Source organism: Ictidomys tridecemlineatus, chromosome 16 (assembly GCF_052094955.1).
Source record: "Ictidomys tridecemlineatus isolate mIctTri1 chromosome 16, mIctTri1.hap1, whole genome shotgun sequence".
NCBI lineage: Eukaryota > Metazoa > Chordata > Mammalia > Rodentia > Sciuridae > Ictidomys > Ictidomys tridecemlineatus.
In genome coordinates, this window is record NC_135492.1 from 40,778,606 (window position 1) to 40,802,643 (window position 24,038).

At 53.1% G+C, this 24,038-nt stretch overlaps 1 protein-coding gene across 13 annotated transcripts in view; it reads left to right on the forward strand.

Moving 5' to 3' along the window:
- The window catches only part of Atp2b2 (ATPase plasma membrane Ca2+ transporting 2), a 342,527-nt gene that overhangs the window by 247,420 nt on the left and 71,069 nt on the right, over positions 1-24,038 (forward strand). For all 13 annotated transcript variants that reach the window (XM_078033478.1, XM_078033481.1, XM_078033480.1 and 10 more), the window contains 2 exons: positions 14,908-15,105; positions 23,547-23,804. In XM_078033478.1, coding sequence (XP_077889604.1) covers positions 14,908-15,105; positions 23,547-23,804 — 456 coding nt within the window. The remainder of the gene's footprint in view (positions 1-14,907; positions 15,106-23,546; positions 23,805-24,038) is intronic.

Below are 24,038 nucleotides of genomic sequence, written 5' to 3' on the forward strand. Positions count from 1 at the left end.
TTTTTGCTATAAATAATGTAATAAAGAATTGCCTCCAGCCGAGTAGGGTGGCGCACACCTGTGATCCCAGCAAATCGGAGGTCTGAGGCAGGGGGATCACCAGTTCAAAGCCAGCCTCAGCAATTTAACAAGGCCCTAAGCAACTTAGCAAGACCCTGTCTCAAAAAAAAAATTAAAAGTAAAAAGGGCTGGGGATGTGGCTCAGTGGTAAAATGCCCCTGGGTTCAATCCCTGGTAAATGCCCTCAGTAGATGGCAGTCCAAGCAGTATGGAGTTGAAGGGTGTCAGCTAAGGCCCATGAACGCCTGCTAAGCATCAGGTATAAGGAAACTTTTTATTTTTTATTTTTTATTTTTTTTATGGTGCTGGGGATGGAACCCAGGGCTTTACTCATGCTAAGCGCACGCCCTACACCAAGCTATACCTCTAGCCCCAGGAAACTGATGTTTTTAAATTCATCCATTCCATAGATGTTTCTTGGGCACCTACTATGTGCTAGACCCAACTCTGGGCCCAGAGAGATGGATACCACAGTGAACACATCAGTAAACGTCTCTGCCCTCGTGGGACTTGTATTCTAGCGTGGGTGGCTAGCGAGAAAACACGCTGAGAGAAAAATGATGGAGCCCGTCAATTGCAGCAAGAGCTCTGGAGGAAATAAACCAGGGGCCAAGCTAGGAAACCCCAGAGCGGCGCCTCTGAGAGCCCAGGATCAGGGGGCAGAGCAGACCTTAGCGTGGACAAAGGCTGGAGGTGGGGCCTGTAGGGCCGTGGCAGGAGCCGAAGCCTGGCTTTTCCCTCTAGAGTGAAGGGGACCCTGGAGAGCAATTATTATTATTTAATAATAATAAAATAATAATTTTATTATTATTAAATAAAATAATAATACATGATTATTTTATTTTCCCCAAAGGCCTGACATGCAGGTACTCGGCCCTCAGGTTTGCAGGTAAGGCCAGGCCAGCTAAGCCCTGAGCTCAGGTCAAAGCCAGCTCTGAACTCACACCTGAGGGTTCCTCTCACCACTCATTGCACACCGTGGCCCGGCCTGTCAGGGAGGGCGTGCACAGGACCCCAGCCCCGGCTCCTTGCAGTCTTCGTCCCTCAAATGTCTCAGCGCTCTGCTTGGTTCATTTGGTTTTGGGGGCCTCAGGCTGCAAAGAACTCAATGGAATGAGATTTAAGGGTTCATCCGGAACACGGTGTCTCATCACGTCTCCCCATAAAACTGCGAGTGGTGGCGGAGATGTGCGTTCCTGGTTGTTAAGCAACCAGGTATAATCCAGTGCGGGGAGGGGACAGTGACTCATCCCTTTACCTTCCTACAGGCCCCCAAGACACAGCCCCTCCCAGGCAGGCAGAGAACCCCAGGGACTCACAGGAGGGGGACGAAATGCAAAATAGACACAAGCAGAAGTGGGTAACAGTTGCTAACAAACACAGGATGCACTCAGCCCCCCAGAGGAAAAAGAGAAAGGTCTATTTACAAAATGGTAGGAATCGTACCACAGCATTGCCCCGTAGAGCTTTTAGGAGTGAGCAAACCCAGGAGATGGGCACTGACATCTTTGCTCTCCAGTGTATGACCCACAATCACGGGTCACGACTTATTGAGTGAATGAATGAATGAGACCAAATACCATGGTCCAACACAGGACTCCGGCCTTGTTCTCTGCCAGAAGGGCCCCCAGGCAGGTGACCAGTGGGGCAGAGCTCAGAGGAGAGAGCGGATGGGTCTCTTAGATCTCCACAAAATGGCTGTGGTGCCCTGGATTAATGGGGCCTAGATTAAGGACAGGTTGATGGCTTCATGAATGACGGATTCAGCTATGAAAGAGTCCTGGAGGATCTCAGAATATTTGAGCAACAAGGGGAGAGAGGATACCCTTGGAGTAGAAAGTGAATCCAAGCCCCTCAGTCCAGAGCAAGCAGAGGCCCAGCAAGGACGAATCCATCAACCTGGGAACCAGAGCCCAGGACAGGCTTGAGCCTCCTGCCCTGGCATCTGCCTTCCTTTGGATTCTCCAGGATGGGGTGCAGGTTGTGTTCTGGGGAGTGATCTCAAGAGTGAGGTAGGGGCTGGAGCTGGGGCTCAGGGGTAGAGCGCTCACCCAGCATGTGTGAGGCACTGGGTTCGATTCTCAGCACCAGAGAAAAATAATATAAAGGTCCATAAACAACTAATAAAATCGTTTTTAAAAAGAGTGAGGTAGTGAAGAGCATTGGACAGAGGAGAGAGGACACCCAGTCGGGGCTGCTGTCACGCTGGCTCCTGTTGCAGGCACCTGGGGCTCAGCCCCCCCCCCCCAGTGACCTTTGTAGTAGGAAGCATGTGCATTGCTCATCCAAGTTGTTCTGCAAGAGCTCGAGGCGGAGCCATGACCCTGCCTCCCTTCCCCTGCGGGACAGGGCCTGGGAAACTCTCAGCACTCTGGGGCTCCCAGTAGTGGGCACTTCCTGACCTCCCAGCTTCTAATAAATCCCCAAAGAGAAGAAGGAACCAGTGGGCGTGTGAGAGGGATGTGACCAGCATGTTCAGGGGCTGTACCCCACACTGTGGAGTCGGGGAGGACTGAGGGTCTTGGTACTGGACACAAGAAGAGAGTGTGACAGCTCCTTAGATCATAATAGTGCCCATGATGGCTTCCTTTCATTGGTATATTTCCGTGTATTCTGAGTGCATTATGTACGTGACTGCCTTTGATCTTCAAGTGCATCTTAGGAGGTCACGGCCATTTATACCTATTTTAAAGATGAGGAAACTGAGCAGCTCAGAACTGCTCATATAACTTGTTTGAAGTCGTGCAACTAGTAAGCGACTGAGCCAGCATTCAAACCCACATGTCTCTGACTCCAGAGGGCCCCTAAAGCCTGCAGCCTGAGGAGGCCGGCTGTAAGGAACATGTCAGAGTCCCAGGCTCCAGAACATTCTGTTCCACGAGAGGCAGGGGGAACCATCCAGGCGCCCTTAAAAGTTGGCCTTTGGAGAATAATCGTCCCTCTCTCTGGGCCTCAGTTTCCTGACCCATAAAATGGGTGACCTCGTCATCCTTTTCCAGCCTCCTTCATGGAGTTAACACAGGGCAAGAGAAGCCCGGGTTCGTGAGCTGGGGGTTGTGATGCACTGGGTAAGACCTGGACTCTAAATTCACACAGACCCAGAGTGGAAATCCACAAGATGAGTGTCTTTATATCTCCGTGCCTCGATTCCCCATTTGTAAAATGAAGCTAACAAAGTGAGGTCACAGGAAACCATGAAGCTTAGGTGCGTGACCCTGGGTCCTGTCTGAACCACGGTCTCCTCGTCTGCAACTATAGACTTCATCGCGGGCACCTTGTAGGCTCCCACGTGACTGTGGATGTGAAGGCACTTTCTAAACCGCCCTGCACAAGGGACCCACTCGGCTTTCTGGGGTCTCCCTGTGTCACTCCAGCTTCCCTCTCGGCCCCTTCCCATTCTCCTGTCCCCTCCCTCCACTCCCCAGACTCTTTGATCAGGAGGGGGAAGTCTCTTGGTAGGACCCTCCGGTCCCTCGAGCTGCCTTTTATAAGAGCAAGGAGGAGCCCCGTCACAGAGGTGAGGGCCTCTACTTTCCTGGCATTGATTCCGGTCTTGGGTTTCACCAGCAGCCTCCCCCACCCATCCTGCCCCGGCAGTAAGTGGAAAGTTGGAGGGATGTCCCAAGCTGGGGCAGAGACGGTGGATGTGTGTGTCCTGAGGCATTTCCTGTGTGGCCTCAGGCAGAGAGGAAGGTGACCGGAGGAGACCCTGAGGTTCTGCTCTGCTCCCCAGTCCTCAGCCTGAAGGTGCCCATCAGGGTGGACACTGCTCTGGAGTTAAGCATGGCCCCTTCCTCACCCCATCTTCCTGTACAGGTGTCTAGGAGAGGCCTCGAGTTTACTGAGCATCTCCTATATTTCAACAGTGCCTGTCTGCATGGAGCTCACAGTCATGAAGGGTTCCACTAAGAAAAAAGCCAATTACATTATGAAGTATTCAAATAAAAGGAATTTTCAGGGAGTTATGTGAATATTTGGAAGGGAGTCCAACCTGGCCGGCAGGGGAGCTTAGCCAAAGGAAGTGCTAAGTCAGGTACAAATGCAAAGAAGAGATTTCCTGGTAAGGGCACAACATGTGCAAAGGCCCTGAGGCAGGAAAACCCCATATTGAAGCCTCAGAAATGAGGCTGATCTTGCTGGGCACATAGCATAGTGGTGGGTAAGGAACAGTGAGACTGCAGAGGAGAGCAAGGACTCTCCATAGGAGCCATCCAGGTCTTGGTAAAGAGAGCGATTTTACCTGCATGTAATAGGAGGCCTTGAGTGTAGTCAGCAAGGGCTTGACATGAACCCAATGACCCTTATGCTTTTAAAACCTCCCTGTGGCTGCTGCATAGAAACTAAATTGAGAGTCAGAGCCGGGAGATCAGTGAAGTGGCCACTGAAGCCATCAGCCCAGACCCATATGGAGGCCACCGAACGGGGCAGTTAGATCTGAGATGAGTCTTGCTCTGTGTGAAGAAGATTGCAGACTTAGGTCAAAAGATGAGAGACAGGCGGGACCCAGAGGGAAAGAAGAGATGACGGGGACCATATATTGAGCCTCTCCTCTGTCCCTGGCATGCCACGCCCGTTGCCTGATATCAACCTTCAGAGCCAGGCTCTGAGCTGGGCACCATGTCCTATAACCCAGAGACGGTGAAGTGACTCAGTCGAGGACGTGCTGGTAGCAAATTAGGAAGCCACAGTTGTGACCTGGGAATGCTTGTCCCCAAGTCCACTTCTTCCAAAGGTTCTATGAAAACACACCTTGAGTTTCAGATTAAACTTTGAATTATTCAAATAAAACATGAACACATTCTCCTGTTAAAAATTAAAACATTTTAGTCAAATCTTGACCACTGTAGCCAATCCTACCGCCTCTTCCCTGAGACACCGCTATCGTGAGTTTGGAGCAGATCCTTACAGACATTTCGCTACACATACCCTTAGATACCCATGGGAAATACAGACTATTTTGTGGAGTTTCTCATTCTACAAAGTGGAATTGAACGAACATGCTGCGCTGGAATGTTCAATGTTGTCTTTATCCAACAGTTTGTCTTAAAGAACCTTCTATGTTAGAACATATAAATGGATCTCATTTTTCGGCTGTTGTGCAGTTTACTGTGGACTAGATGTACCACAATTTATTTAGCCTACTTGCTTTCCAAAGACAGAAATGCATTTTTCTAAAAATGTGAGCTTTTGAGAGGCTTGTAGGTTTTTTTTTTCCTTCCCTTCAAAGTATAAGACTTTTATTGATGCTAATGGAGGAGCCCACATCACAGTGACAACACAAATATTTAGCAACACCCTGCCTGGTGACTAAGTTTTCGCAATTTCCTTCAGGTGCTTGGCATCCCTGGGAGATAGCTCTTGTCCATTGCCAAATCTCTGTTTATGGGAAAAGGCTGTCTTGAGAGCAACAGGAGAATGGCAGAATTGTTGGCTTTGATTTCAGCGCTGGATCCTAATTCAGGAAGCCTGACATGGTGCGGCAAGAATACAGTTTGTTGAGCCTCAGACAGCAGCGTTCACATCCTGACTCTAGCTGTGTGACCCTGAGCAAGGGTCTTTACCTCTCTGAGCCTCAGTCTTTCCATCTGTAAAAATGAAGTTATCTATAATCCCAATCTTACAGAACAGCCAGGAAAATTAAATGCAAGCTACACACAGTTTAAAATGATGGTTATGTGAGACCACGTGTGCATACTTAGTGTCTGCAGCCCCAGTATAGTGGGGGCCTTGGTGGGAGGTCGTGGTCCCACATTATTGGAGGGGTCACCTGCAGTCAGAGGACAATGAGAAAACATCCACTGTGGCTGCCGATGCCCATGGAGGTAGCTTTGGAGTTCAAAGGAAGGAAAGGGACACTGTGCCCAGTTCTGGAGACTTTCTAATGCTGCACTTTCTTTCATCTACCCCAGCGGGCAGAGCTAGGTCATCCGTGGCCCAATTTGCACATGACACAACGAGGCTCACAAAGGAGCACCACTTGCCCAAGGTCTCATTGAGTCACGGCAGGGGAGACTGGGACTCTAGCACCTTCTGCTTTTGCAACCCGCCCTGGGAGGCTACAGGGGGCAGCTGTGTGGAGCGCCCCCTCCTGGAGGGATGGGGAAGTCCCCCTGGGGTGTGTCTAAACATTAGGTCCCTCTCCTAGAGAGAAGTAGAAATGGCTTTTCTGGATTCTCAGGGGCTGAGGAAAAAGCCACCTCAGGACAGGTTGAATCAAATACCTTCAGTAGGGTTGACAGGGGAGGATTTGCAGTGGCCATAATTTCTGTACGATAAGGCTCATTATAAGCAAGACGAGCGTCCCCTTCCTGTGTCTCCACGGCATGGTGAGACGGGCCAGGGCCAGGAGGAAAGAGCCTGCCGCACCCTGCATCTGGGTAACGTCATTCCCCATCTCTGTGCCTCTGTTTTCCTGCCTGTCCATTGGGAGTGGGAGCCTGGCCGGCCACAGGACTTCTGATCCAACAGTGGACCCAAGGGAGGGGACTGGGGACCCTTGGGGGTAGAGTTGTCAGATTTAACAAAGGGAAGTCAAGGATGCCCAGCGAAATTTGAATTTCAGCTAAACAACAAAGAATTTTTGATCAGTAGTATGTCCCAAATATTGCACGAACAGAACTTACACTAATTATCTAAAATGCAAATGTAACTAGGCATACTAAAATTTTGTAAACCTTAGGACCCCAGCCCCAATGGACCCCCATTCCTTGGTATATGTAATTCATACTTTCACAGCTTCGGACCAGACCCCCACTACCACCCTCCACCCCCTTCTCCAAATCCCTGCCCAAGTGGAAATTGTGGAGCCGAGAAGGAAGGTCAGGAGCTCAGTCCGCGCTGCAAAAAGATATGATGGAATCCTGTATCCCCATGGGGATCAGGTCAAGGTGCATATCATCTGTGTCCTTGTTCCCTGATGTCCAGTTGTGAGCACATAAAGTAGTGGACACCGCATCTGTGGACCTAGAGACCACCCAGTGCTGTGACCATGGGTACTCAGGTTCACGGTCAAGTGCTGTGTGCACAGCTGGGCTCCACATCTGCATGTGAGCGCATAACTGTAAATCCTACCCCCTCTGCATGATTGCTCGTGATTATTAGACTCTGGGTCCATAGACAACCCCACGTGAGGCCACTGTGTACCAGAAAGACACCTCCCCACCCTGCACCTGGCCATCGGGATCATCAATACATGACTGTGACCGTAAACTGCATATGCCCCTGGTCCCTCGGGCCACAGGGCAGGCCTGTGCATGGTGGGTTCACTGCAGAGAGTTGTCAAGCCCAGTCTCTCGGCACCTGTGCGGAGCCCTGAGCAGCCTCAGCATCCACCTCTCCATCTCTGGTCCTCAGAGGCAGGGGAGGGAGGGAGCCTTCCAAGGCCTGCTGTGGAGAGACTTGGGCAGCTCCCCCTACCAGGGGACAGTGGCACTGAGAGGTCCAGGAGGCAGTGGAGACACAAAGGGTGGATCTCAGTTGCTGGTTGACCTTCAGGGCCAAACCCCAGCCTGAGAGAAATGGCTGATGGATGTGTGCTATCAAAGGAAAGAGCTGGGTGACAAATGCTCTCTGGGGACGAGAGGGACAGACCACTCTTGTTGGGTCAATCAGGGAAGGCTTTCAGGAGGAGGCAGCAAATGCCCATGTGCACTTCTGAAGATTAAATAGGTCAGCAGATGAGGGGAGGGGGATGGCCTGGGTTAGGAGCCAGATGAGACAAGACTGAGGCCAGACAGAAATGGGGCCTGTGGCTTGGCAGCGGAGTGGGATCAACATGATGTGCCTGGGAGGGAGGCAGGGGGTGGCTTTGGGACAACCTCAGAGAGGCCACTGTGAGCCCAGGAGGTGGACAGCTGAGAAGGGCACGGGGAGCCAGGAGGGGCTGTGGACAGGGCAGGGACACTGTCAGACCACCCTGCAGGATTAGCTCCCGGCCCCACGCTGATGGAATCTCCTCCTCGGGTCCTTCCCTGCCCGCCTCGTTCCTAGTGTCCTCCTGCAGCCTCGTCTGTGCCAGTAGGAGACAGAGAGCGTGGCCGGCATTCCCCTCCACCTCGGCCCACTGGGTCAGCTTCTTGACTGGCCGCACTCACTACCTGTGCCGTGGCCTCAAGGGAGGCTGGGAACCGAGGTCTGTTGTCATCAGCTCTCAGGGAGGGAGACGGGCCCTGGGGAGCTGGAAAGCCTTACAGAAAAGTGCAGGGTTGACCACGCTCCTCAGACTTTGTCACCTCAGGCTCTGTCACCCCGGCCCCGCTGTGTGATCTGGACCAGCTGCTGCTCTCAGGGCACCAGCAAGAACCCAGGACTGCTGGCGAGGCTCAAAGAGGACAGACCTCTGCCTGCCCAGGCCCACCTCCCGCAGAGGGCTGGCTCCACCCCAGGCTGCGTCCTGTCTCACTGAGCAGGTCCAGGCGGAGCCTGAGGTGCTGCTGCTGCCCAGGGGGACCATGCAGTCCCACCCCTGGATGCACAGCAGAATCCCGGGGAGCTCTGCAGCCCCCCCAAGGCTGGGCCATGGTGGAGTCGAACCTCTGAGTTAAGGCCGAGCCAGAAACATTTTTCTGAAGCTCCCTAGTGACACCAACGTGCAACTAAGTTAGGAGCCAGGGCCTTGAAGGTGGCTCTGTCAGGACAGCGTAGTAGCAGCCGCTGACATTAACCAAGTCCTCACGGGGCGGGCGCCTTGCTAAGCACAAGGTCCTTTAACTCTGAGGTTGACGCTGTTGTCGCTGGAAGGTGACACATGAGGAAGCAGGGCGGAGTGGAAGTCACCTGCCCACAGGCACAGAGCTGTCCACGGGAGCTTCAAGTCTCCTGATCCATCTCACCATTGTATCTTGAGCCACCAAGAAATCCCAGGTCCCAGCTGTGGTGCCTTTGAAATCTGTCTGCTCTGCCTGGCCTCTGACAGGGGACAGGACATGTGGACAGCCCAGTGCCGTACACCTCCATCTGGCCGCACTCCTGAGCATGCACTTGTGCACCTACAGCCTCTTGCACTCACTAAGTCACACACCTGCCTTCTGGGTGCCCTTCACCTGGTCCCTGTCTCTGCTTCATAAATGCAAGTAGCAGGGCCAGGAAGCTATAGAGGAAAACACTCATCTTTGGTTTCAATTGAAATTTCCCAGGCACCCCGGAGTAGCAGGGACTAGGCTGGTGTGAACCAAGGTTTCCGGTCAGCTTGATCAGGTGGGGTCACTGTCGGTGTGTGTTGGGAGCAGGTGTAGATGACCCCTGACTGGATCAGGCTGGAGTAGGGCAGGTTGACCACAAGGCTCCAACAGAGCCTCGGGGTCCACATCTGCACAGTGGGGTGACCACAACAGCAGAACGTTACAGTGCACAGAGCCTTGGTTCTGTTTGCTCTTCAAGTGAAGCAACCCAAGGCCCCCCATAAAGAGTGAGCCATTTACTTAAGATCACACAGCAAGGAAAGATAGATTCAAACCAGGTCTCAGGACCTACAGAGAGGTATGATATGTCAGGGTGGCAATCTCAGATAGGGTGGTGATCTAATAGGTGGCAATTCAGAGGGCAATACCAAAGACACACAGTCCAGGCCCATAGTGCAGTGGTGGTACCGTGGTAGTTAGTAGCAGCGGTGGCAACTAGTAAGAACTGCATCCAGAAATCACAAAGGCCAACATGTGCCAGGCACGTTTGACACACATCGTATCTCCGGTCCCACCAATCTGCCTCACAGACAAGGTGCAGTCAGTTCCCTCTGCACCCAAGAGAACTCGAGCTGACATGCATGGTCCCCTCCTCCGCCCCCAGCGCTCCTTACTGGAGCAGAGGTGGGGCTGGTGTTCGCATCAGAGAGGTGTCACTCATCGGTTCCAACTCCCTTAGGTAGGGGCACATGACTCCCTGAGCCAAACGTGAGGACTTCTATTTAGAAGTGCTTGCATTTCTTATGTTTGTGAAAATTTCCCATTTTTTTAAGAAATACTGGGCCAACCAAAAAACCCCTCTGACAGCCTGAGAGAGCTATTAGCAGCCATCAAAGTCGAGTCTGAAATGACTAAGAGGGAGCCACTCACTGGAAACAGAAGACTGGGGGTGACAGGGCGAGGGCTCAGAGGCTGGGAGAGAACCCAATCAGTGTCCAGGACAGCTGGAGGTACACGCCTCAAATGTCCAGTGACAGCAAGCAGCCATCACAGCAAATGATTCTGTACAACCGAAACCCCCACTCTGGGAGCTGTGGCCTTCTTCTCTTACATAAATGACAGGACACCCAAATTCTGGCCCCAGTAAAAGAATCTGGACAACAGCTGAAAATTTTTTTTTTCCATGAAGGCACACAGATTGTGTTCCCACCGTTTGCCCAGAATATTCACATCCATTCCTCTAACAGTGGCCCACCACAGCGTAGGGGTTACTTCCTCCCATTTTATTGATAAGAAAACTGAGTCTCCAAGGGTTTGTCTCTCTCTTTCCTTGCCGTGTGACCTTAAGTGGGGGGGCCTTGGGTTGCTTCACTCACCAGTCAGTGGTAGAATCAAGACTCAAACCCAACTCCCCGCCCAGTGCTCTGTAATTATATAGAGAGAGAAAATTCAGTCAGGCCCAGTAACGCATGCCTGTAATCCCAGCAACTTGGGAGGCCGAGGCAGGAGGATCACAAGTTCCAGGCCAGCCTCAGCAACTTACTGAGGCCTTATCTCAAAATTAAAAAAAAAAAATAGAAAGGTCTGGGAATGAATCTCAGTAAGTGAAGAGCCGCTGGCTTCAACCCCCAGTACCACAAAATAAAAATAAATAAAAATAAACTTCTCACTTGAATACCCGCACCCCATGCAGCCTCTGTCCTGTGCATTATTTTTCCTGAATTTTTAGGCCCTTGCTGGCGTGTCCAAGAACATTGGACACACTGTATTAATTTTGAATATGCTAAGTGGCGAGATGCTCCACAATCTAAATTGAATCTCTGACACCACTCATCCCTCACCCCAGTCTCTGTTGTGTCTGCTCCCCAAAATAGGCATGTCGGTATCTAGCAGGAAGGTGGGGAGCCTGAGGGTCCTGGGAAGGACACGGAGGGTGGGCTGGACCAGGCGAGCACCCCACCTGTAGGTTCTCAAAGCCACTGTCTTTGCTTGCAAGGTTCCAGAGTCACCCACCCTCAACCCGCTTCTAGACCATCCCTTCACATCCCATGTGGGGACCCTGTCTGGCCCTGACGTGGAATGTGGAGACGGCAGCTGCACCCGAACCCTGGGAAGTGGGCCCTGCTGTTGCCTGTGTTTTGCAGATGAGGAAACTGAGGACCGAGGGGCAAAAATCACTTACTCAAAGTAACTCACACCTGGGATTTGAACACAGGATATCCAAGTCCAAACCCACCTGAGTTCTTGGGGCTTGGCATCCCCAGCTCCAACGTGGCCCAGGAGTGAGATGCCAGGACCTACCATGAGCCATCTCGGAGACCCTGTGAGCCTAACCACTGGAGGGTGTATATTCTGGGGAATTTGTCGTTGTGAAGACTTCCTGTTAGTTTTGACCATGGGAATAACCCAGGAGGCCCCCAGAAGCCTGTGGGGAACAGGACAGGGCCTGGTGTTAGGTGGGGTGCTGCCCAGAAAAGAGGAGGAAGAGAGAGAGAAGTTTCTATGCCCTGGCCCCTCCCTCCCAGCCTTCCCCCTCTTCCGACCCACAGCCTTGGGGGGTCTCAGACTGGCAACCTCGGGCAGAATCCCACCCATAGATTTGTTGTATTTGGCTCTGAAATATTTTCACTGGGGAGATGTTCTGTCAAGTTCCTCCTGTCCTCCTTCTCGTGGGTTGGAAGATCTGATTCGCTGGGTACATACTCCCCCACAAGAGCCCTTAGAAACATCTGCCCCTTTAGAAGCGTCAGTGTTCCCTTTGCCCCCGTCCCCACCACTCCCCACTGTCTGCCACCCAGCTACTCCTCTCACTCCCCAAACCTGCCCAGCACCTACGGCTATTCGAATTTGGAGTCCCCACCCTGTCTGCTGTCCCAGGACCTCAGATGGCAGGGCCTAGTGTGTGGGTCCCCAGCACGACAAACCTCCCAGAGCTGTGGCCTGACTTTCGGAACCGGGAGCGCGACCAACCAACCATGCACACTCCAGGCTCCAGCGCATCTGAACCGAGAGCCTCACAAGATTCAGAGACTCGTGTCTCTGCCCATGGGGGGGTGGGGAGAGAAGTTGAGCTGCCCCCTCACCCATCTTTTTTCTGATCTAAGCCCTTTATTTACACCAGACCTCACAAAGAGCCCCCTAAAGGTAAAAACAGAGCCCAGCAGGACCGCTTCAGGGCCTGCGAACCTTGGAACCCCAAGATCCTGGGGACTCACCCATCATGGTGAACTCCCCCGTTAGCAAGATGAGGAAACTGAGGCTCAGAGAAGGGAAGTCAGTGGCCTGAGGCACAGCACACTGCCACACCAGGCTAGTGTTGGCCATCGTGGCCTCTCCATCAGAGGTCCAGCACCCTCCCAAGCTTCCCTCCCCCATCAAAACACACTCAGAGAGGGACCTGGAGCTCTTACACCATGGTGACCAGAACTATGATGGCTTCTCCCCTCTGGGCATCTAAAGGAATCAGAGCTTTTAGTGGAAAGTATAAAGCCCAAGGAAGTTCAGGCCCTGGCCGTGGGCACAATCAGACACGTGGAGGGAGATTCCTGCAGCTTCTAGAATCTCTGCTTCAAATACAGGTGTTACCCCTGATGGGCACCGCAGCAGGGGACCGTGGAGACGTCTCCACATGCTTTTAGCAGGCAGGAATGGCCTTTTGCACAGCCCAAGAGTAGCCCCAGGCAGCAGCTTGGTGACTGGGAAGCCTCAGGCCCCCATCCATAAAATGGGCGTGCCTGGGCTGGGCTTCCCTCTTCTTACTGTGCAGCAGGACAAGAGCTGTCCAGAGCGTCCATGCTGCAGGCGAGGCTGGTGCAGGGCCTCCTGGGAACGTGCAGTCCTCCCCTGGGGTCTCAGCCCCCTGGCTCTCGGGCCCCCAGTGGAGGACTCACTGTGGCTCAGAGGAGTCACTCAGAGGAGGCTCTGCACCTGGAATTCCAGACACGGAACATGCCGGTTGCCCTGCACCCCTGAACCCCAGGCTGCCAGAGTCCCAGCTCCATGAGCTCCTGTGTCCATGAGCCACGGGGATGTCCCATGCATACCTCTCCCCAGTGCCCAGCACCAAGCTGGCCACAGCAGGGGCTCCAGACATAGGGACTGAGCTGAGGGTAGCAGCACATGCCTGTAATTCCAGCAGCTCAGGAGGCTGAGGCAGGAGGATTGCAAGTTCAAGGCCAGACTCAGCCTTTTAACGAGGCCCTAAGCAATTTAGGCAGATTCTGTCTCAAAAGAAAAAATAAAAAGGGCTGGCAGTGTGGCTCAATGGTTAAGCACCCCTGGTACCAGAAAGAAAGAGACACAGACTGAGCCAATGGATGGATGAATGAGCCAATGAACTACAGACTTAGAGTCCTAGCGCCATGTCATATATTCATCCACTAAGTTCCCCTGAATACAACTGAGCACTCCAGCCCCCCCACCCCCGGGCTTCCTCCAGTTCTCCCTTCTCAGTAGTAGGCTGGAGGCCTGAGGTCCAGTGAGAGGTCTGTGCCCCTCCCTGTCCCCATCCAGCTGTCATCAAGCCACAGGGGAGATGTGGCTGAGCATGCCCAACTGACAGAGCCATTCGCGCTACGTTCTCCGCCATGACCTCCAGCGCCAGGCTCTGAGAAATAGGCATTAGTCCAGTCTTTGCCCCCAAAACCAACTGGCCCAGCAAACCCATAAGCCCTGCTGTGATAGGGGGGGGGGTGGAGAGGTAAGGGCAGAGGCCGCTGTCTACCTGGGGTGGAGGGGAGGCTGCTCAGAGAGGCTGAGGACGGCACCCGGTGTTGATGGCAGGACAGGATGTCCCTGGCCCACAGGAACAAAGGCAGGAGCAGTGAGACAGCACAGCTGTCACAGAGAAACAAAACGACACAGCAACATGCGAAGGGCTGACCTCTATGGGGGGCCAACAGACAGAGGGCACAGAAAGCCCTTCCCAGCCATTGACTTGCCTGGCCTGATGGGGTGAGGCTCAGTGGTGACCGCTAGGGCCACAGCATAGATCAGAAGTTACCAGAAGATAATGAGATGCTTCCCTCAATTGCTGAGCAGGAAGGAGGTGGGGTGGGGCCCTTGAGGCTGGAGGAACTATATGGAAATGAAGAAGTAGTGAGTTGGCAGTGAACCTGGCTGCGCCATCCATCCAGGCCCTGCATGATAAGGCCGACATCTGGCTGCCCCTCGCTGCCCTGGTCCAGCCCAGCTGAGCATCTCCCACCCACCAGACGTGGCTTCCAGCACCTTCCATATGTGGCCCCGGGAAGTCACCTCCTGTCTTGCTCTTGGCCCTGTCCTGGACTGCATGGATTATCTTATGCAGTTCTCATGGCTATTCTTGACCCCTGTTCACCTTGGCGATGGTGCAGGGGCACCCAGCACAGCCTCCTGTTCCCACTCTAGTGGAGCCTTCCATAACCACAGGAGGTACCCGGTCCTTCATGGTAACAGAGGCCCGTGGGAGACGCTCTGCCCAGCTGGGGGCTGATGTCGGTGCTCTGAACACATTTAGGGCAGGCAAGACGGAGCCTTGGTGTTCGCTGGACCATTTGGCCCACTGCCCCGTGTCTCTGGCATTTGACAGGAGCCACCAAGAGCCTGAAGCACACAGAAGTGCTGGGCCCCTGGGTCAGGTGCCAAGAACTTTCCTGCTGACTCCCCCCCACTCCGCCCCACAGTTCCTGGGGACACACATGCGTCCCTCCAGGGTACCCCTGCCCACCTCTCTGTGCTCTGTCCACAGGTTTACCAGGCACCGCCCCAGACCTGGAAAAGAGGAAGCAGATTTTTGGGCAAAACTTTATACCTCCAAAGAAGCCAAAAACCTTCCTGCAGCTCGTGTGGGAAGCCCTGCAGGATGTGACGCTCATCATCCTGGAAATTGCGGCCATCATCTCCCTGGGACTGTCCTTCTACCACCCGCCTGGCGAGAGCAACGAAGGTAGGTCGGGGGCCTCAGACCCCCTGATCCCCGCCCCGCATGGAGCATGCACTCCTGGCCACAGTGCCCCCACCGCAGGGCACCCAGGGCCCAGGGCCACCACTGCTTCCAGATGAGGAAACTGAGGCCTCACACACACCGAGTGAGCAGCAGTCTAAAGCCCTCAGTATCCAGTCTTCCTTTGTGTGAAATGCAAGGATCAGACCAACAGGAATAGCAATCACCATGAGCACTTATTAGGCGCTTACAGTGTGCCAAGCTCTGAGCTGAGCTGTCTTCTAGACACCCCGTGAGCAAGGGGCCATCATTGTGCCCATCTGAAAGACAAGGAAACCAAGGCACAGAGAAGTGGGTTAACTTGCTCCAGGTTACCCAGTATCTGTTTTACATTGCAAGAACAGAATGTCACAGGCGAGGTCAATTCTAAAGAAAAGAAATTGACTTCTCATGGTTCTGGAGGCTGGAAGTCCAGTACCGTCTGGTGAGGACCTTCCTGCTACATCCTAATGTGGCCGGAGGGGACCCAGTAGTGAGGCAGAGCAAGCTGCCAGCTCGGGTCTCTTCTCATAGCCACTAATGCCATCACGGGAACCCCGCCCTCATGACCTTCATCACCTCCCAAAAGCCTCACCTCCAGGTCCCGTCGAAAATGTGAGGATTAAGTTCCCAAAGCAAGGGCCTGGCAGACCTTCCAGACCACAGCACCCAGCCAAAAAGAGTCCTTGGGTTTGCTGTGGAGTTTGTTAGACACCAGGGCCAGGTCCCTCCTAAGACAGTCACATGCTGTTCATGAAGATGGGTGCTGCAGACAGGGTGACGGTGACCCCGACATCCATCCAGGCTGCTCTGCAAGGGCTCCCGGCACTCACCGCTGGGGACAAAGCCTGAACCCCCTGCCCTGTGCACTCCTGACACGCTGACTTGATGGTGCTTCAGCCCTGTTCATGGGTCCCTCATGGGTCCCGGCCCTTGGGCCACACCAACATCTGAGGGACTCTCCAGCTGGGTTTCTTCTCAGAACCCCCAAGTCACTGGCTTATCTTGGAGGTGACTCCTTGCACCTCACCTCCTGCAGCAGGGGTTGGCACACTGTGCTGCTCAGGCCAAGGCTGGGCGGCCCTGTCCTTGTATGATTCTCGATGGTTCTTGTTACTCTTCCGCCTGCCTGCAGAGGCCTTCACTTGGCAGGGGCAGGGCTGACCTAAAGTACCTCCTGTTGGGCCTTTTCCACCTCTGTCCAGAAAGAGTGGGATGGGAAGTTTTGAAATCTTTCTCTCTATCAGTCTCTCTCCCCTTTCCACCCTTGTCTTGATACCTACCCTTCTCTTCTCTCTCTCTCTCTCTCTCTCTCTCTCTCTCTCTCTCTCTCTCTCTCTCTCTCTCTCTCTCCCTGTACCCCAATACTCCCTTCTGGGTGTGGAAATAAAATGAAGTAATTAAAAGCATAACCTCTGGCCAGGGGTGGTGGTACATACCTGTAATCTCAGTGATCCCAGCTGCGCAGGAGGCTGAGGCAGGAGGATCACAAGTTAGAGGACAGCCTCAGCAACTTAGTGAGACTCTGTCTCAAAATAAAATTGAAAAATGGCTATGGATATAGCTCAGTGGTAGAGCACCCCTGGGCTCAATTCCCAGTACTGCCCCTCACCATCCAAAAACAAAAAACAAACAAACAAAAAAAAAACCAGCCTCCAAAGTCACATGCCCCTGGGTTAAATCACTCCATTGCTTCCTGCTTATGTGAGCCACATACCCTCTTTGATCCTCTGTTTCCTCATCTGCAAAACAGGACAAGGGATCCTCTCTCAAAGGGTTACTGTGCAGAGGTAAGAAAGGGTCTCGTGGTGGGTGCTGGACTGCCACTTCCAGGGCTGTGGCTGCCCTGGTCCTCCTTCTCAGATCACTTCTTTTGTGTCCTATTGGTCCCTGTGCACCTCTCCCTCTCCGTGGTCCTGTCCCAAAGGATCGCTGACTCCATGCCCGCTCCCCTTTATGGTGACCAAGGCTTCAAACTTTCCCTGAAAGACATTTCCTTAAATAGGAAAAAAAAAACAATTAACATAGTGCAAAAGCCATCCAAGCTCACTACAGGAAAAGTCTAAAATGTAGGTAAGCACAAAGCAGAAAAATAAAACCACCTGTAACCCCGCCACCCAGAGAGAACCCACTGTGACCTAGAGGCAGGCAGGTAGCTAGACACACTCCGTGGATACGTGGGATTATGTAAGATACGTTGCTTTGTTGTTTGATCACTTTATAATGTGCTTTTTTTCAATCAGACCTTGCAAACACTTTCTTTTGTTATAATGATAATGACGCATCTTCTAACAAATGTGTTGTGTACATGGGTCATCCTACAGTCACTGCTTCTGGCAAGCAAAAAAAAAAATGCTAGTAGTATGTAAGAGATAACCATAATGGGCCTCATTTTCTCCAATGAAAGATGTAGTCTCTGAGGTGCCTTGAACATGTGCCGCTCTGCCCTCTCCCAAACATAAGTTGCTCAAGAAACTGGATAACCAGATGTATTAGAGCAACTACCTCAATCCTACACAAAATAATAAAATAATAAATAATAATAAAATAATAACTACCTCAATCCTATACAAAATAATAAAATAATAAATAATAATAAAATAATAATAAAATTTTTCCCCACATGAATTTTTTCCATAGTGGATATAAAGACATAAGAGGGACACATCTCACAGAAAGCCAACAGGAAAAGGATGGAAACAAATAAGCCAGCTACAGTTGCTACCACGATTGAGATCTACGTTTGACATGAGCTTCCCAGCATCAAGGGAAGCAAGGGAATTCAGATGATTTGCATAGCTCAAGTTGTCCACAAGGAGGAAGATGACATTTTTCCTCACAATGAATTCTGGGATGCACGTTCCCATAGGACATTATTCAGAGATGCATGATGGGCAGCCTTCTCTGCAGAAATGTCAAAGCAAACCTAGAAGAAGATTAAATATAGCTACTTGAATAAGCCTCGAACAAAACCTAAGGAAACAACACAAACACATAGTGATGATCAGACTTGTGGCATTTTTATAGCTGCCACTACTTGGGAGCTGTGGTGGTGGAAGTCCATTTCTCACCCTCAGTCCTCACAGCAGCCCTGTGGGTAGGTCCTATTATTACCCAGCAAACCGAGGCCCTGGGATGCTAAGACTGGCTAAACCACACAGCGAGGAAGCAACAGTACCGTGACTCAGACGGAGGCGTTCTGGCTCCTCGCTCTTGTCCCTTGGCTGCATTTCCTCAGAGAGGGACAGGACTGAGTCACTGCCACCCAGACAGATGGCCTTGTGTGACCCAATGGTGTGCAGGCCTAGAGCTCAGAGAGCAGGTGTTGGCAGGGAGGGGGGGAGCATGGATGGGGCATCGAGCTCCAGGACAGCTGCCCCTCAGCTCCAGGGCTGGCCGCCATCGCATGCATCTCAGGGGTGCAGACATGAGGCCCCTGGAGGGAGGGACCTGCCTGAGGCCCTGAGGTGGAGGCAGCAAGGCGAGATTTCACACCTCTTCCCTTTCTGCCTCTGGGCCCTGATGCAGGCCAGGGTCTGGGGCCAAGGCAGCTGCAGGTGCCACAGCCCCACAGGGTGGTCCTTCTCCTGAGAGCCCAGGCTCTGGCCTTGGTTTGTCTCAACGCCAGCTGCCAACTGCCAGGAGGCACCAGAGTCTGGTGGGAGCCTGGGCTCAGGGCCCAGTCCTGCACAGACCAGCATGCCGATGCTCCCAGCCTCAGTGTTTACAGCTGTAAAATGGGGTGGAAGCTACCCTGGGGGACCCTTGTGGGGACTGGAGGGAATGCAGGACCCTGGAGCACGTCCCGGAGAGCCCGAGCAGAGCCAGCACTCGGGACCCAGACTTGCAGCATCTGTGGGTAGATGGAGGCGCATCTTGTGCAGCACCCAACTCTGGGGTCCTCTGCGGCACAGCGGAGAGGGGCAATGGGAGCAGGTTAGACCACAATTTCCACATCCCCATGCCTGGCGCTCGTGCCTGCCGCACTGTGGTATGGCTCCTGGGGACGCCCACTGGAGCCAGAGAGGGGCCTCTGCTTCTCCTGCAGACCTGAATGGAGCCCTGCAGGCAGAAGGAGGGAGGGAGGGAGGGAGAAGGCAGCGGGCAGTTTCTTTATACCATGTCCCCAGGAAAGCTGGACAGCACCCAACAGCTTCTCCCAAGTCCCCAGTGTGCACCTGGCGCATTCACCTACCACCATCTTCCATGCTGAGCGCTGATGTACGCAGCCCCCAGCTCTTACGGTAACCAGGCACGTGGTATCCCCAGCCGCCACCTCTGGGTAGGTGAGGGGACTAAAGCCCGGGAGGAGAGGATGCTTACCTGGAATGGTTCCCAGAGATGAGGACAGTGGCCCCAAGCCAGGCCTCGGGCTTCCCTGGGTGGGGACGGTCTCAAAGGGCCAGAGAGGAAAGGCACACACATCTGGGATCATTTCCAAGAAAAGGTTTTGGGCAGGCAGAAGGATGCGACACCCGGGCAGCCCCGGGGTCTGGCTGTTCCCCACCAACCACACACCCGCCAGAGGAAGGAGGCTTGCTCTCAGCAGACGGAAAACGTGGAGCAATGTCCAGGCACAGTGAGTCCCCAGCAAGTGACCCTCCCTGTGCCGCCTCACTTTCCATGTCTGTAGAATGGGGCAGGTGACCCCGGCCCAGCACAGTGACCGTGCAGAATGCGATTAGTGTGTGCAGGGAGTGGAGCTCGGCATCTGGCCCATAGTCAGGGGTCAGTCGAGATTTGTTCACTGACCTGTGCCCTTGTCCGGTAGTGACATCATTACTCTGTTGACATTGCCTAGTTTGACAATGTTCAACTCCAGGGCACTCAGGGCTCTTATCCTTTCTCCCCAAAACCATGGAAGATGAACTGGGTCAGCTGGATGGGAGTGAGCTGTCCGGAAGGATCCCCAATTTAGGATTTGAAGACCTGGGGTTGAGGGCTGGCTCTGTGGCTTCTGCTATGTAAAGCAATCCCAGCCACCAGCAAGAAAGCAATCAGAAGGGCTATGGACACTGTGGACACTCCACAGCCTGTGATTCCCTCACCCACATCACTTTGTACCTGAAGGCACAGTCTCCAAATCCTGTCCCCAGCCCAGTCCAAGGGCCCAGGGGAGACTCCACAGGACCTGCCCACCCGCCTCCTCCCTCCTTTCTCTTCTCACCCTGTTTGCACCAGAGCACAGGGGTCACTTCCAGGGTCCTCCAGCTCCTGAGTGGCTGAAGGCCCACCTCAGGGATCTACTTTCTGGCTGTCCCGAGGCACCATGGGACCATCAGACAGTTCTCAAAAGGAGATGAAGCTAATCCATCTTTGCTGGCAGAGCGAGTGCCCTTCAAGGCCCAGAGGCACCTTAATATAGAATCAGCAAGGGCAGCAGACAGGGCTGAGAGCTGAGAGAACAGGGTGCAGACCCCACCACCATGCCCTGGGCTTATGTGAGCCAGTTCAAGAAGAGGGGCTCTTGGAAATGGGAGGACCAACATTTATCAGTCCAACATATGGTCGGCCCCCGGATTCCCAAGGCCCTGGGGCCATCCCACTTTACAGCTTTCCAAACCGGGGCTCAGAGAGGCCAAGTCACACAGAACAGCTTGGGACTGAAGCCAGGTCTTTCCCATTCCAGAGCCCACAAGCTCTCTACTGCCTGGTCAGGGAGCATCCGAATCCTCCAGTAACTGCTGTCTGGGGACCCATGGAGGAAGCACAGGACAGGGGATATGGCCTCTCCATCACAGAGCACATAAAGGCGGCAGGCGCCAGAAGTCCTGTGAAACAAAGCAGCAGGCTTCTATCTATAATGTCGACTCCCCCGTCCACCCTTCAGCTCCAAAATAATGAATTTCAATATAGGCGCCCCTCAGGATCCATGGGAGATTAGTTCCAGGACCCATGTGGCCACCAAACCCGAGGATGCAAAGTCTCTTCTATACAGTGTCCTGGTACTGGCCCAAAATCCATACACACATTATCCCATATACTTTAAATTGTCTCTCAATGACTTATGGTACCTAATAAAATGTAAGTGCTAGGTGAATAGTTGTTATACTGTATTGTTTCGGGAATAATAACGAAAAAAACTATGCATGCTAGTGCAGCCCAAATTATTTTCCTTTATTATTTTTCCTTCTGGTTGGTTGGAACTCACCGATATAGAGGGCCAAGTGTGCTAAGCTTCATCTAGCAAGGTGCATCTGTGTTTCTCATGTTTTGTTTGTTTGTTGGTACTGGGGATGGAACCCAGGGGTACTCAACCACTGAGCCACATTCCAACCCTTTTTTAAAGAATATTTATGTTTTGTACTTGTAGTTGGACACAATAACTTTATTTATTTTTATGTGGTACTGAGGATCGAACCCAGGGCCTTGCGTGTGCTAGGCGAGTGCTCTACCACTGAGCCACAGCCCCAGCCCCCTCTCAACCACCTTTTGAAGGAACACCCATCATCAGCCTCATTTTGCATATGAGAAGAATATAGGATTCTATGCTGCAGCTAAGTGGTGCAGCTAGGATTCAAACTCGGGGCTGGCCCAGCATCAGTTCTCATTAGCACAACGGTGATGACCTTACCCTCAGGGCCTGGTCTGGTTGAGCAGTTTAAAGTTATTGGAAATGCCTGAAACTCCCAAGGGGGAGAAGTAGCTTTGAGAACCCCACATGGTGACATAATTGACTGGCCTGCAGGAAGCAGCTGGTGCAGCCTGAGACCTGGAATTTTCCAGTGGCACATGTTGCTCGACCACAGTGATGCTTTGCCTTCGTGAGCTCGGGGCTGCCAGCCTAACCCCGACTCTCCCATGAGCAGAGTGCCACAAACACTCCCATGTGGCCTTCTTATCATATTGCTTCTAACCCCTGGTTTTCCAGAAACTTCTGTTAGGGTCTCTTGAAACTACTGTTATCTGTTCTTTGGGACCAAACTGGGCTTCTAGACCGTCAGCCACGAGTCTTTAGTAACCTTCCCTTGGAAGGCCCGTATGTGGCAGACAGAGGCAGTGGGCAGGCCTGGTCTGATGTCAGATTCCAGGTCCTGGTTGCAAATCCCAGATCTGCTGCATGAACCCAGGTGAGTTGCTGTTCTTCTCTGAACCACCGTTCTTCTCTCAGTCAGCTTGAGGGTAAAAGTCAATGTTTGGCACACCGTAGCCTTTGCAGATTTCCCCACCACCTGTCTAGGTCCCATGGAAGGGAGCCCCTCTGAGCTCCTCGGGGGTGGATGGTCAGACACTGCTCAGGGGCCCTTCCATGGAGACGGCTGCTCTCCAACTCCCAGAGGATAAAAAGGCCTGATCTCAGCTGGCCGTGGTACCTCACCTCTCTGGGCCTCATGTTCTTCATCTGCACAAGGGGGAACACCTCTCGCTCTCGGGATGCTTTTGGGGTACAGGCCAGTAGACGATAGGAAGACTTCACCTCAGCACAGCAGGGATTGAGCACCCAAGTCTGAGGCCCTGGGTTTGATGCACCCTGTGTTTTCTTTCTCTGTTCATCACATGGGCCCTAGCAGCCCTCAAGCAATCAGAAGGCCCAGCTTGGAGGTTCGGTGGTGCCAGGGTATGGGATTCTGGGTCACTGCGGGTCAAACAGGCAGCCTGCAGCCTGAGTCGGAGTCATCACTGTGCAGTGGGGCCCGTGCTCAGCTGTCATCCAACAGGGGCTGGGTGAGAAGCCCCGTGTGCTGAGCCCAGATGAGGCCCCTGAAGCCAAGGGAGGACAGACTCACCCAGGGTCACCCAAGGTCACTCAGAGCACTGGAAGGCAGGCCCAGGACTGTGGTTCTTATCCCCTCACCCCACCACCACCCTGCTGTCCCCACTGCCTGGAGGTCTGTCTCACCATTGTTGAATGATCAAAAAGAGGGGATATGAACAAAATTACCCTTTTTTGGCAAATACTGGTTGCCTTCCTTCTCTCTCAACCTTACTTTTTCACTTTTCTCATAAATTAGGCCCCATTTTGGATGTAAGTGGAGGAGAGGGACCCGTCTGTGCCAGGCCGTGCAAGATCTCAAAACCTTCATTAAATTTCAACCTTCACAATAGGCCACTGAGATAAAGAATATGCCTCCCATTTTACAGAGGAGAAAGCTGAGGTTTGGAGAGGGGAGGCAGGAAACTGAAGTGGCTGAGATAATGGGCCCTGAGCCACACTGCGTGAGGTCACATCTGAGCTCCCTACCTGCCCTTCCTAGCTTGAGCGAGAACCCTCGTCTTCCACCTCAGTGAAATGGGCAGAGTCTTTTATGATTTGAGCCACAGGAAGCTCTTGGCCCCCAGCTTGGCACCCGCTGAACAAATGGATTATTGTCATCTGGTTATTAATATTTGTTACTTGAGCTGGACTTTAAACCCAGGCCAAGAGGCCCTTTCTACCTTGCTGACCCCTTCTGCTCTCCCTGTAGGATGTGCCACGGCCCAGGCCGGGGCCGAGGATGAAGGAGAGGCAGAAGCAGGTTGGATCGAGGGGGCCGCCATCCTCCTGTCCGTCATCTGCGTGGTCCTGGTCACAGCCTTCAATGACTGGAGCAAAGAGAAACAGTTCCGGGGCCTGCAGAGTCGCATTGAGCAGGAGCAGAAGTTCACGGTGGTCCGGGCTGGCCAGGTGGTCCAGATTCCCGTGGCTGAGATCGTGGTGGGGGACATCGCCCAGATCAAATACGGTGAGCCACATTCAAAAGCCGGGAGTCTGGACAGAGGTGGGACAGGCCAGGCAGAGGCAGAGAGCGGCTGAACCAGGGCAGGGTCCCTGAACACATCCCAAGCCAGGCTGTGCTCCAGGGTCCTTGAAATCCTAGAAGAGATGGGACCCCAGAACCCATTTAGATCAGAAATGGCAAGTACTTAGCACATGCATCCCTTCCGTCCAAACTCCCACCCGTAGCAGATATTACCAA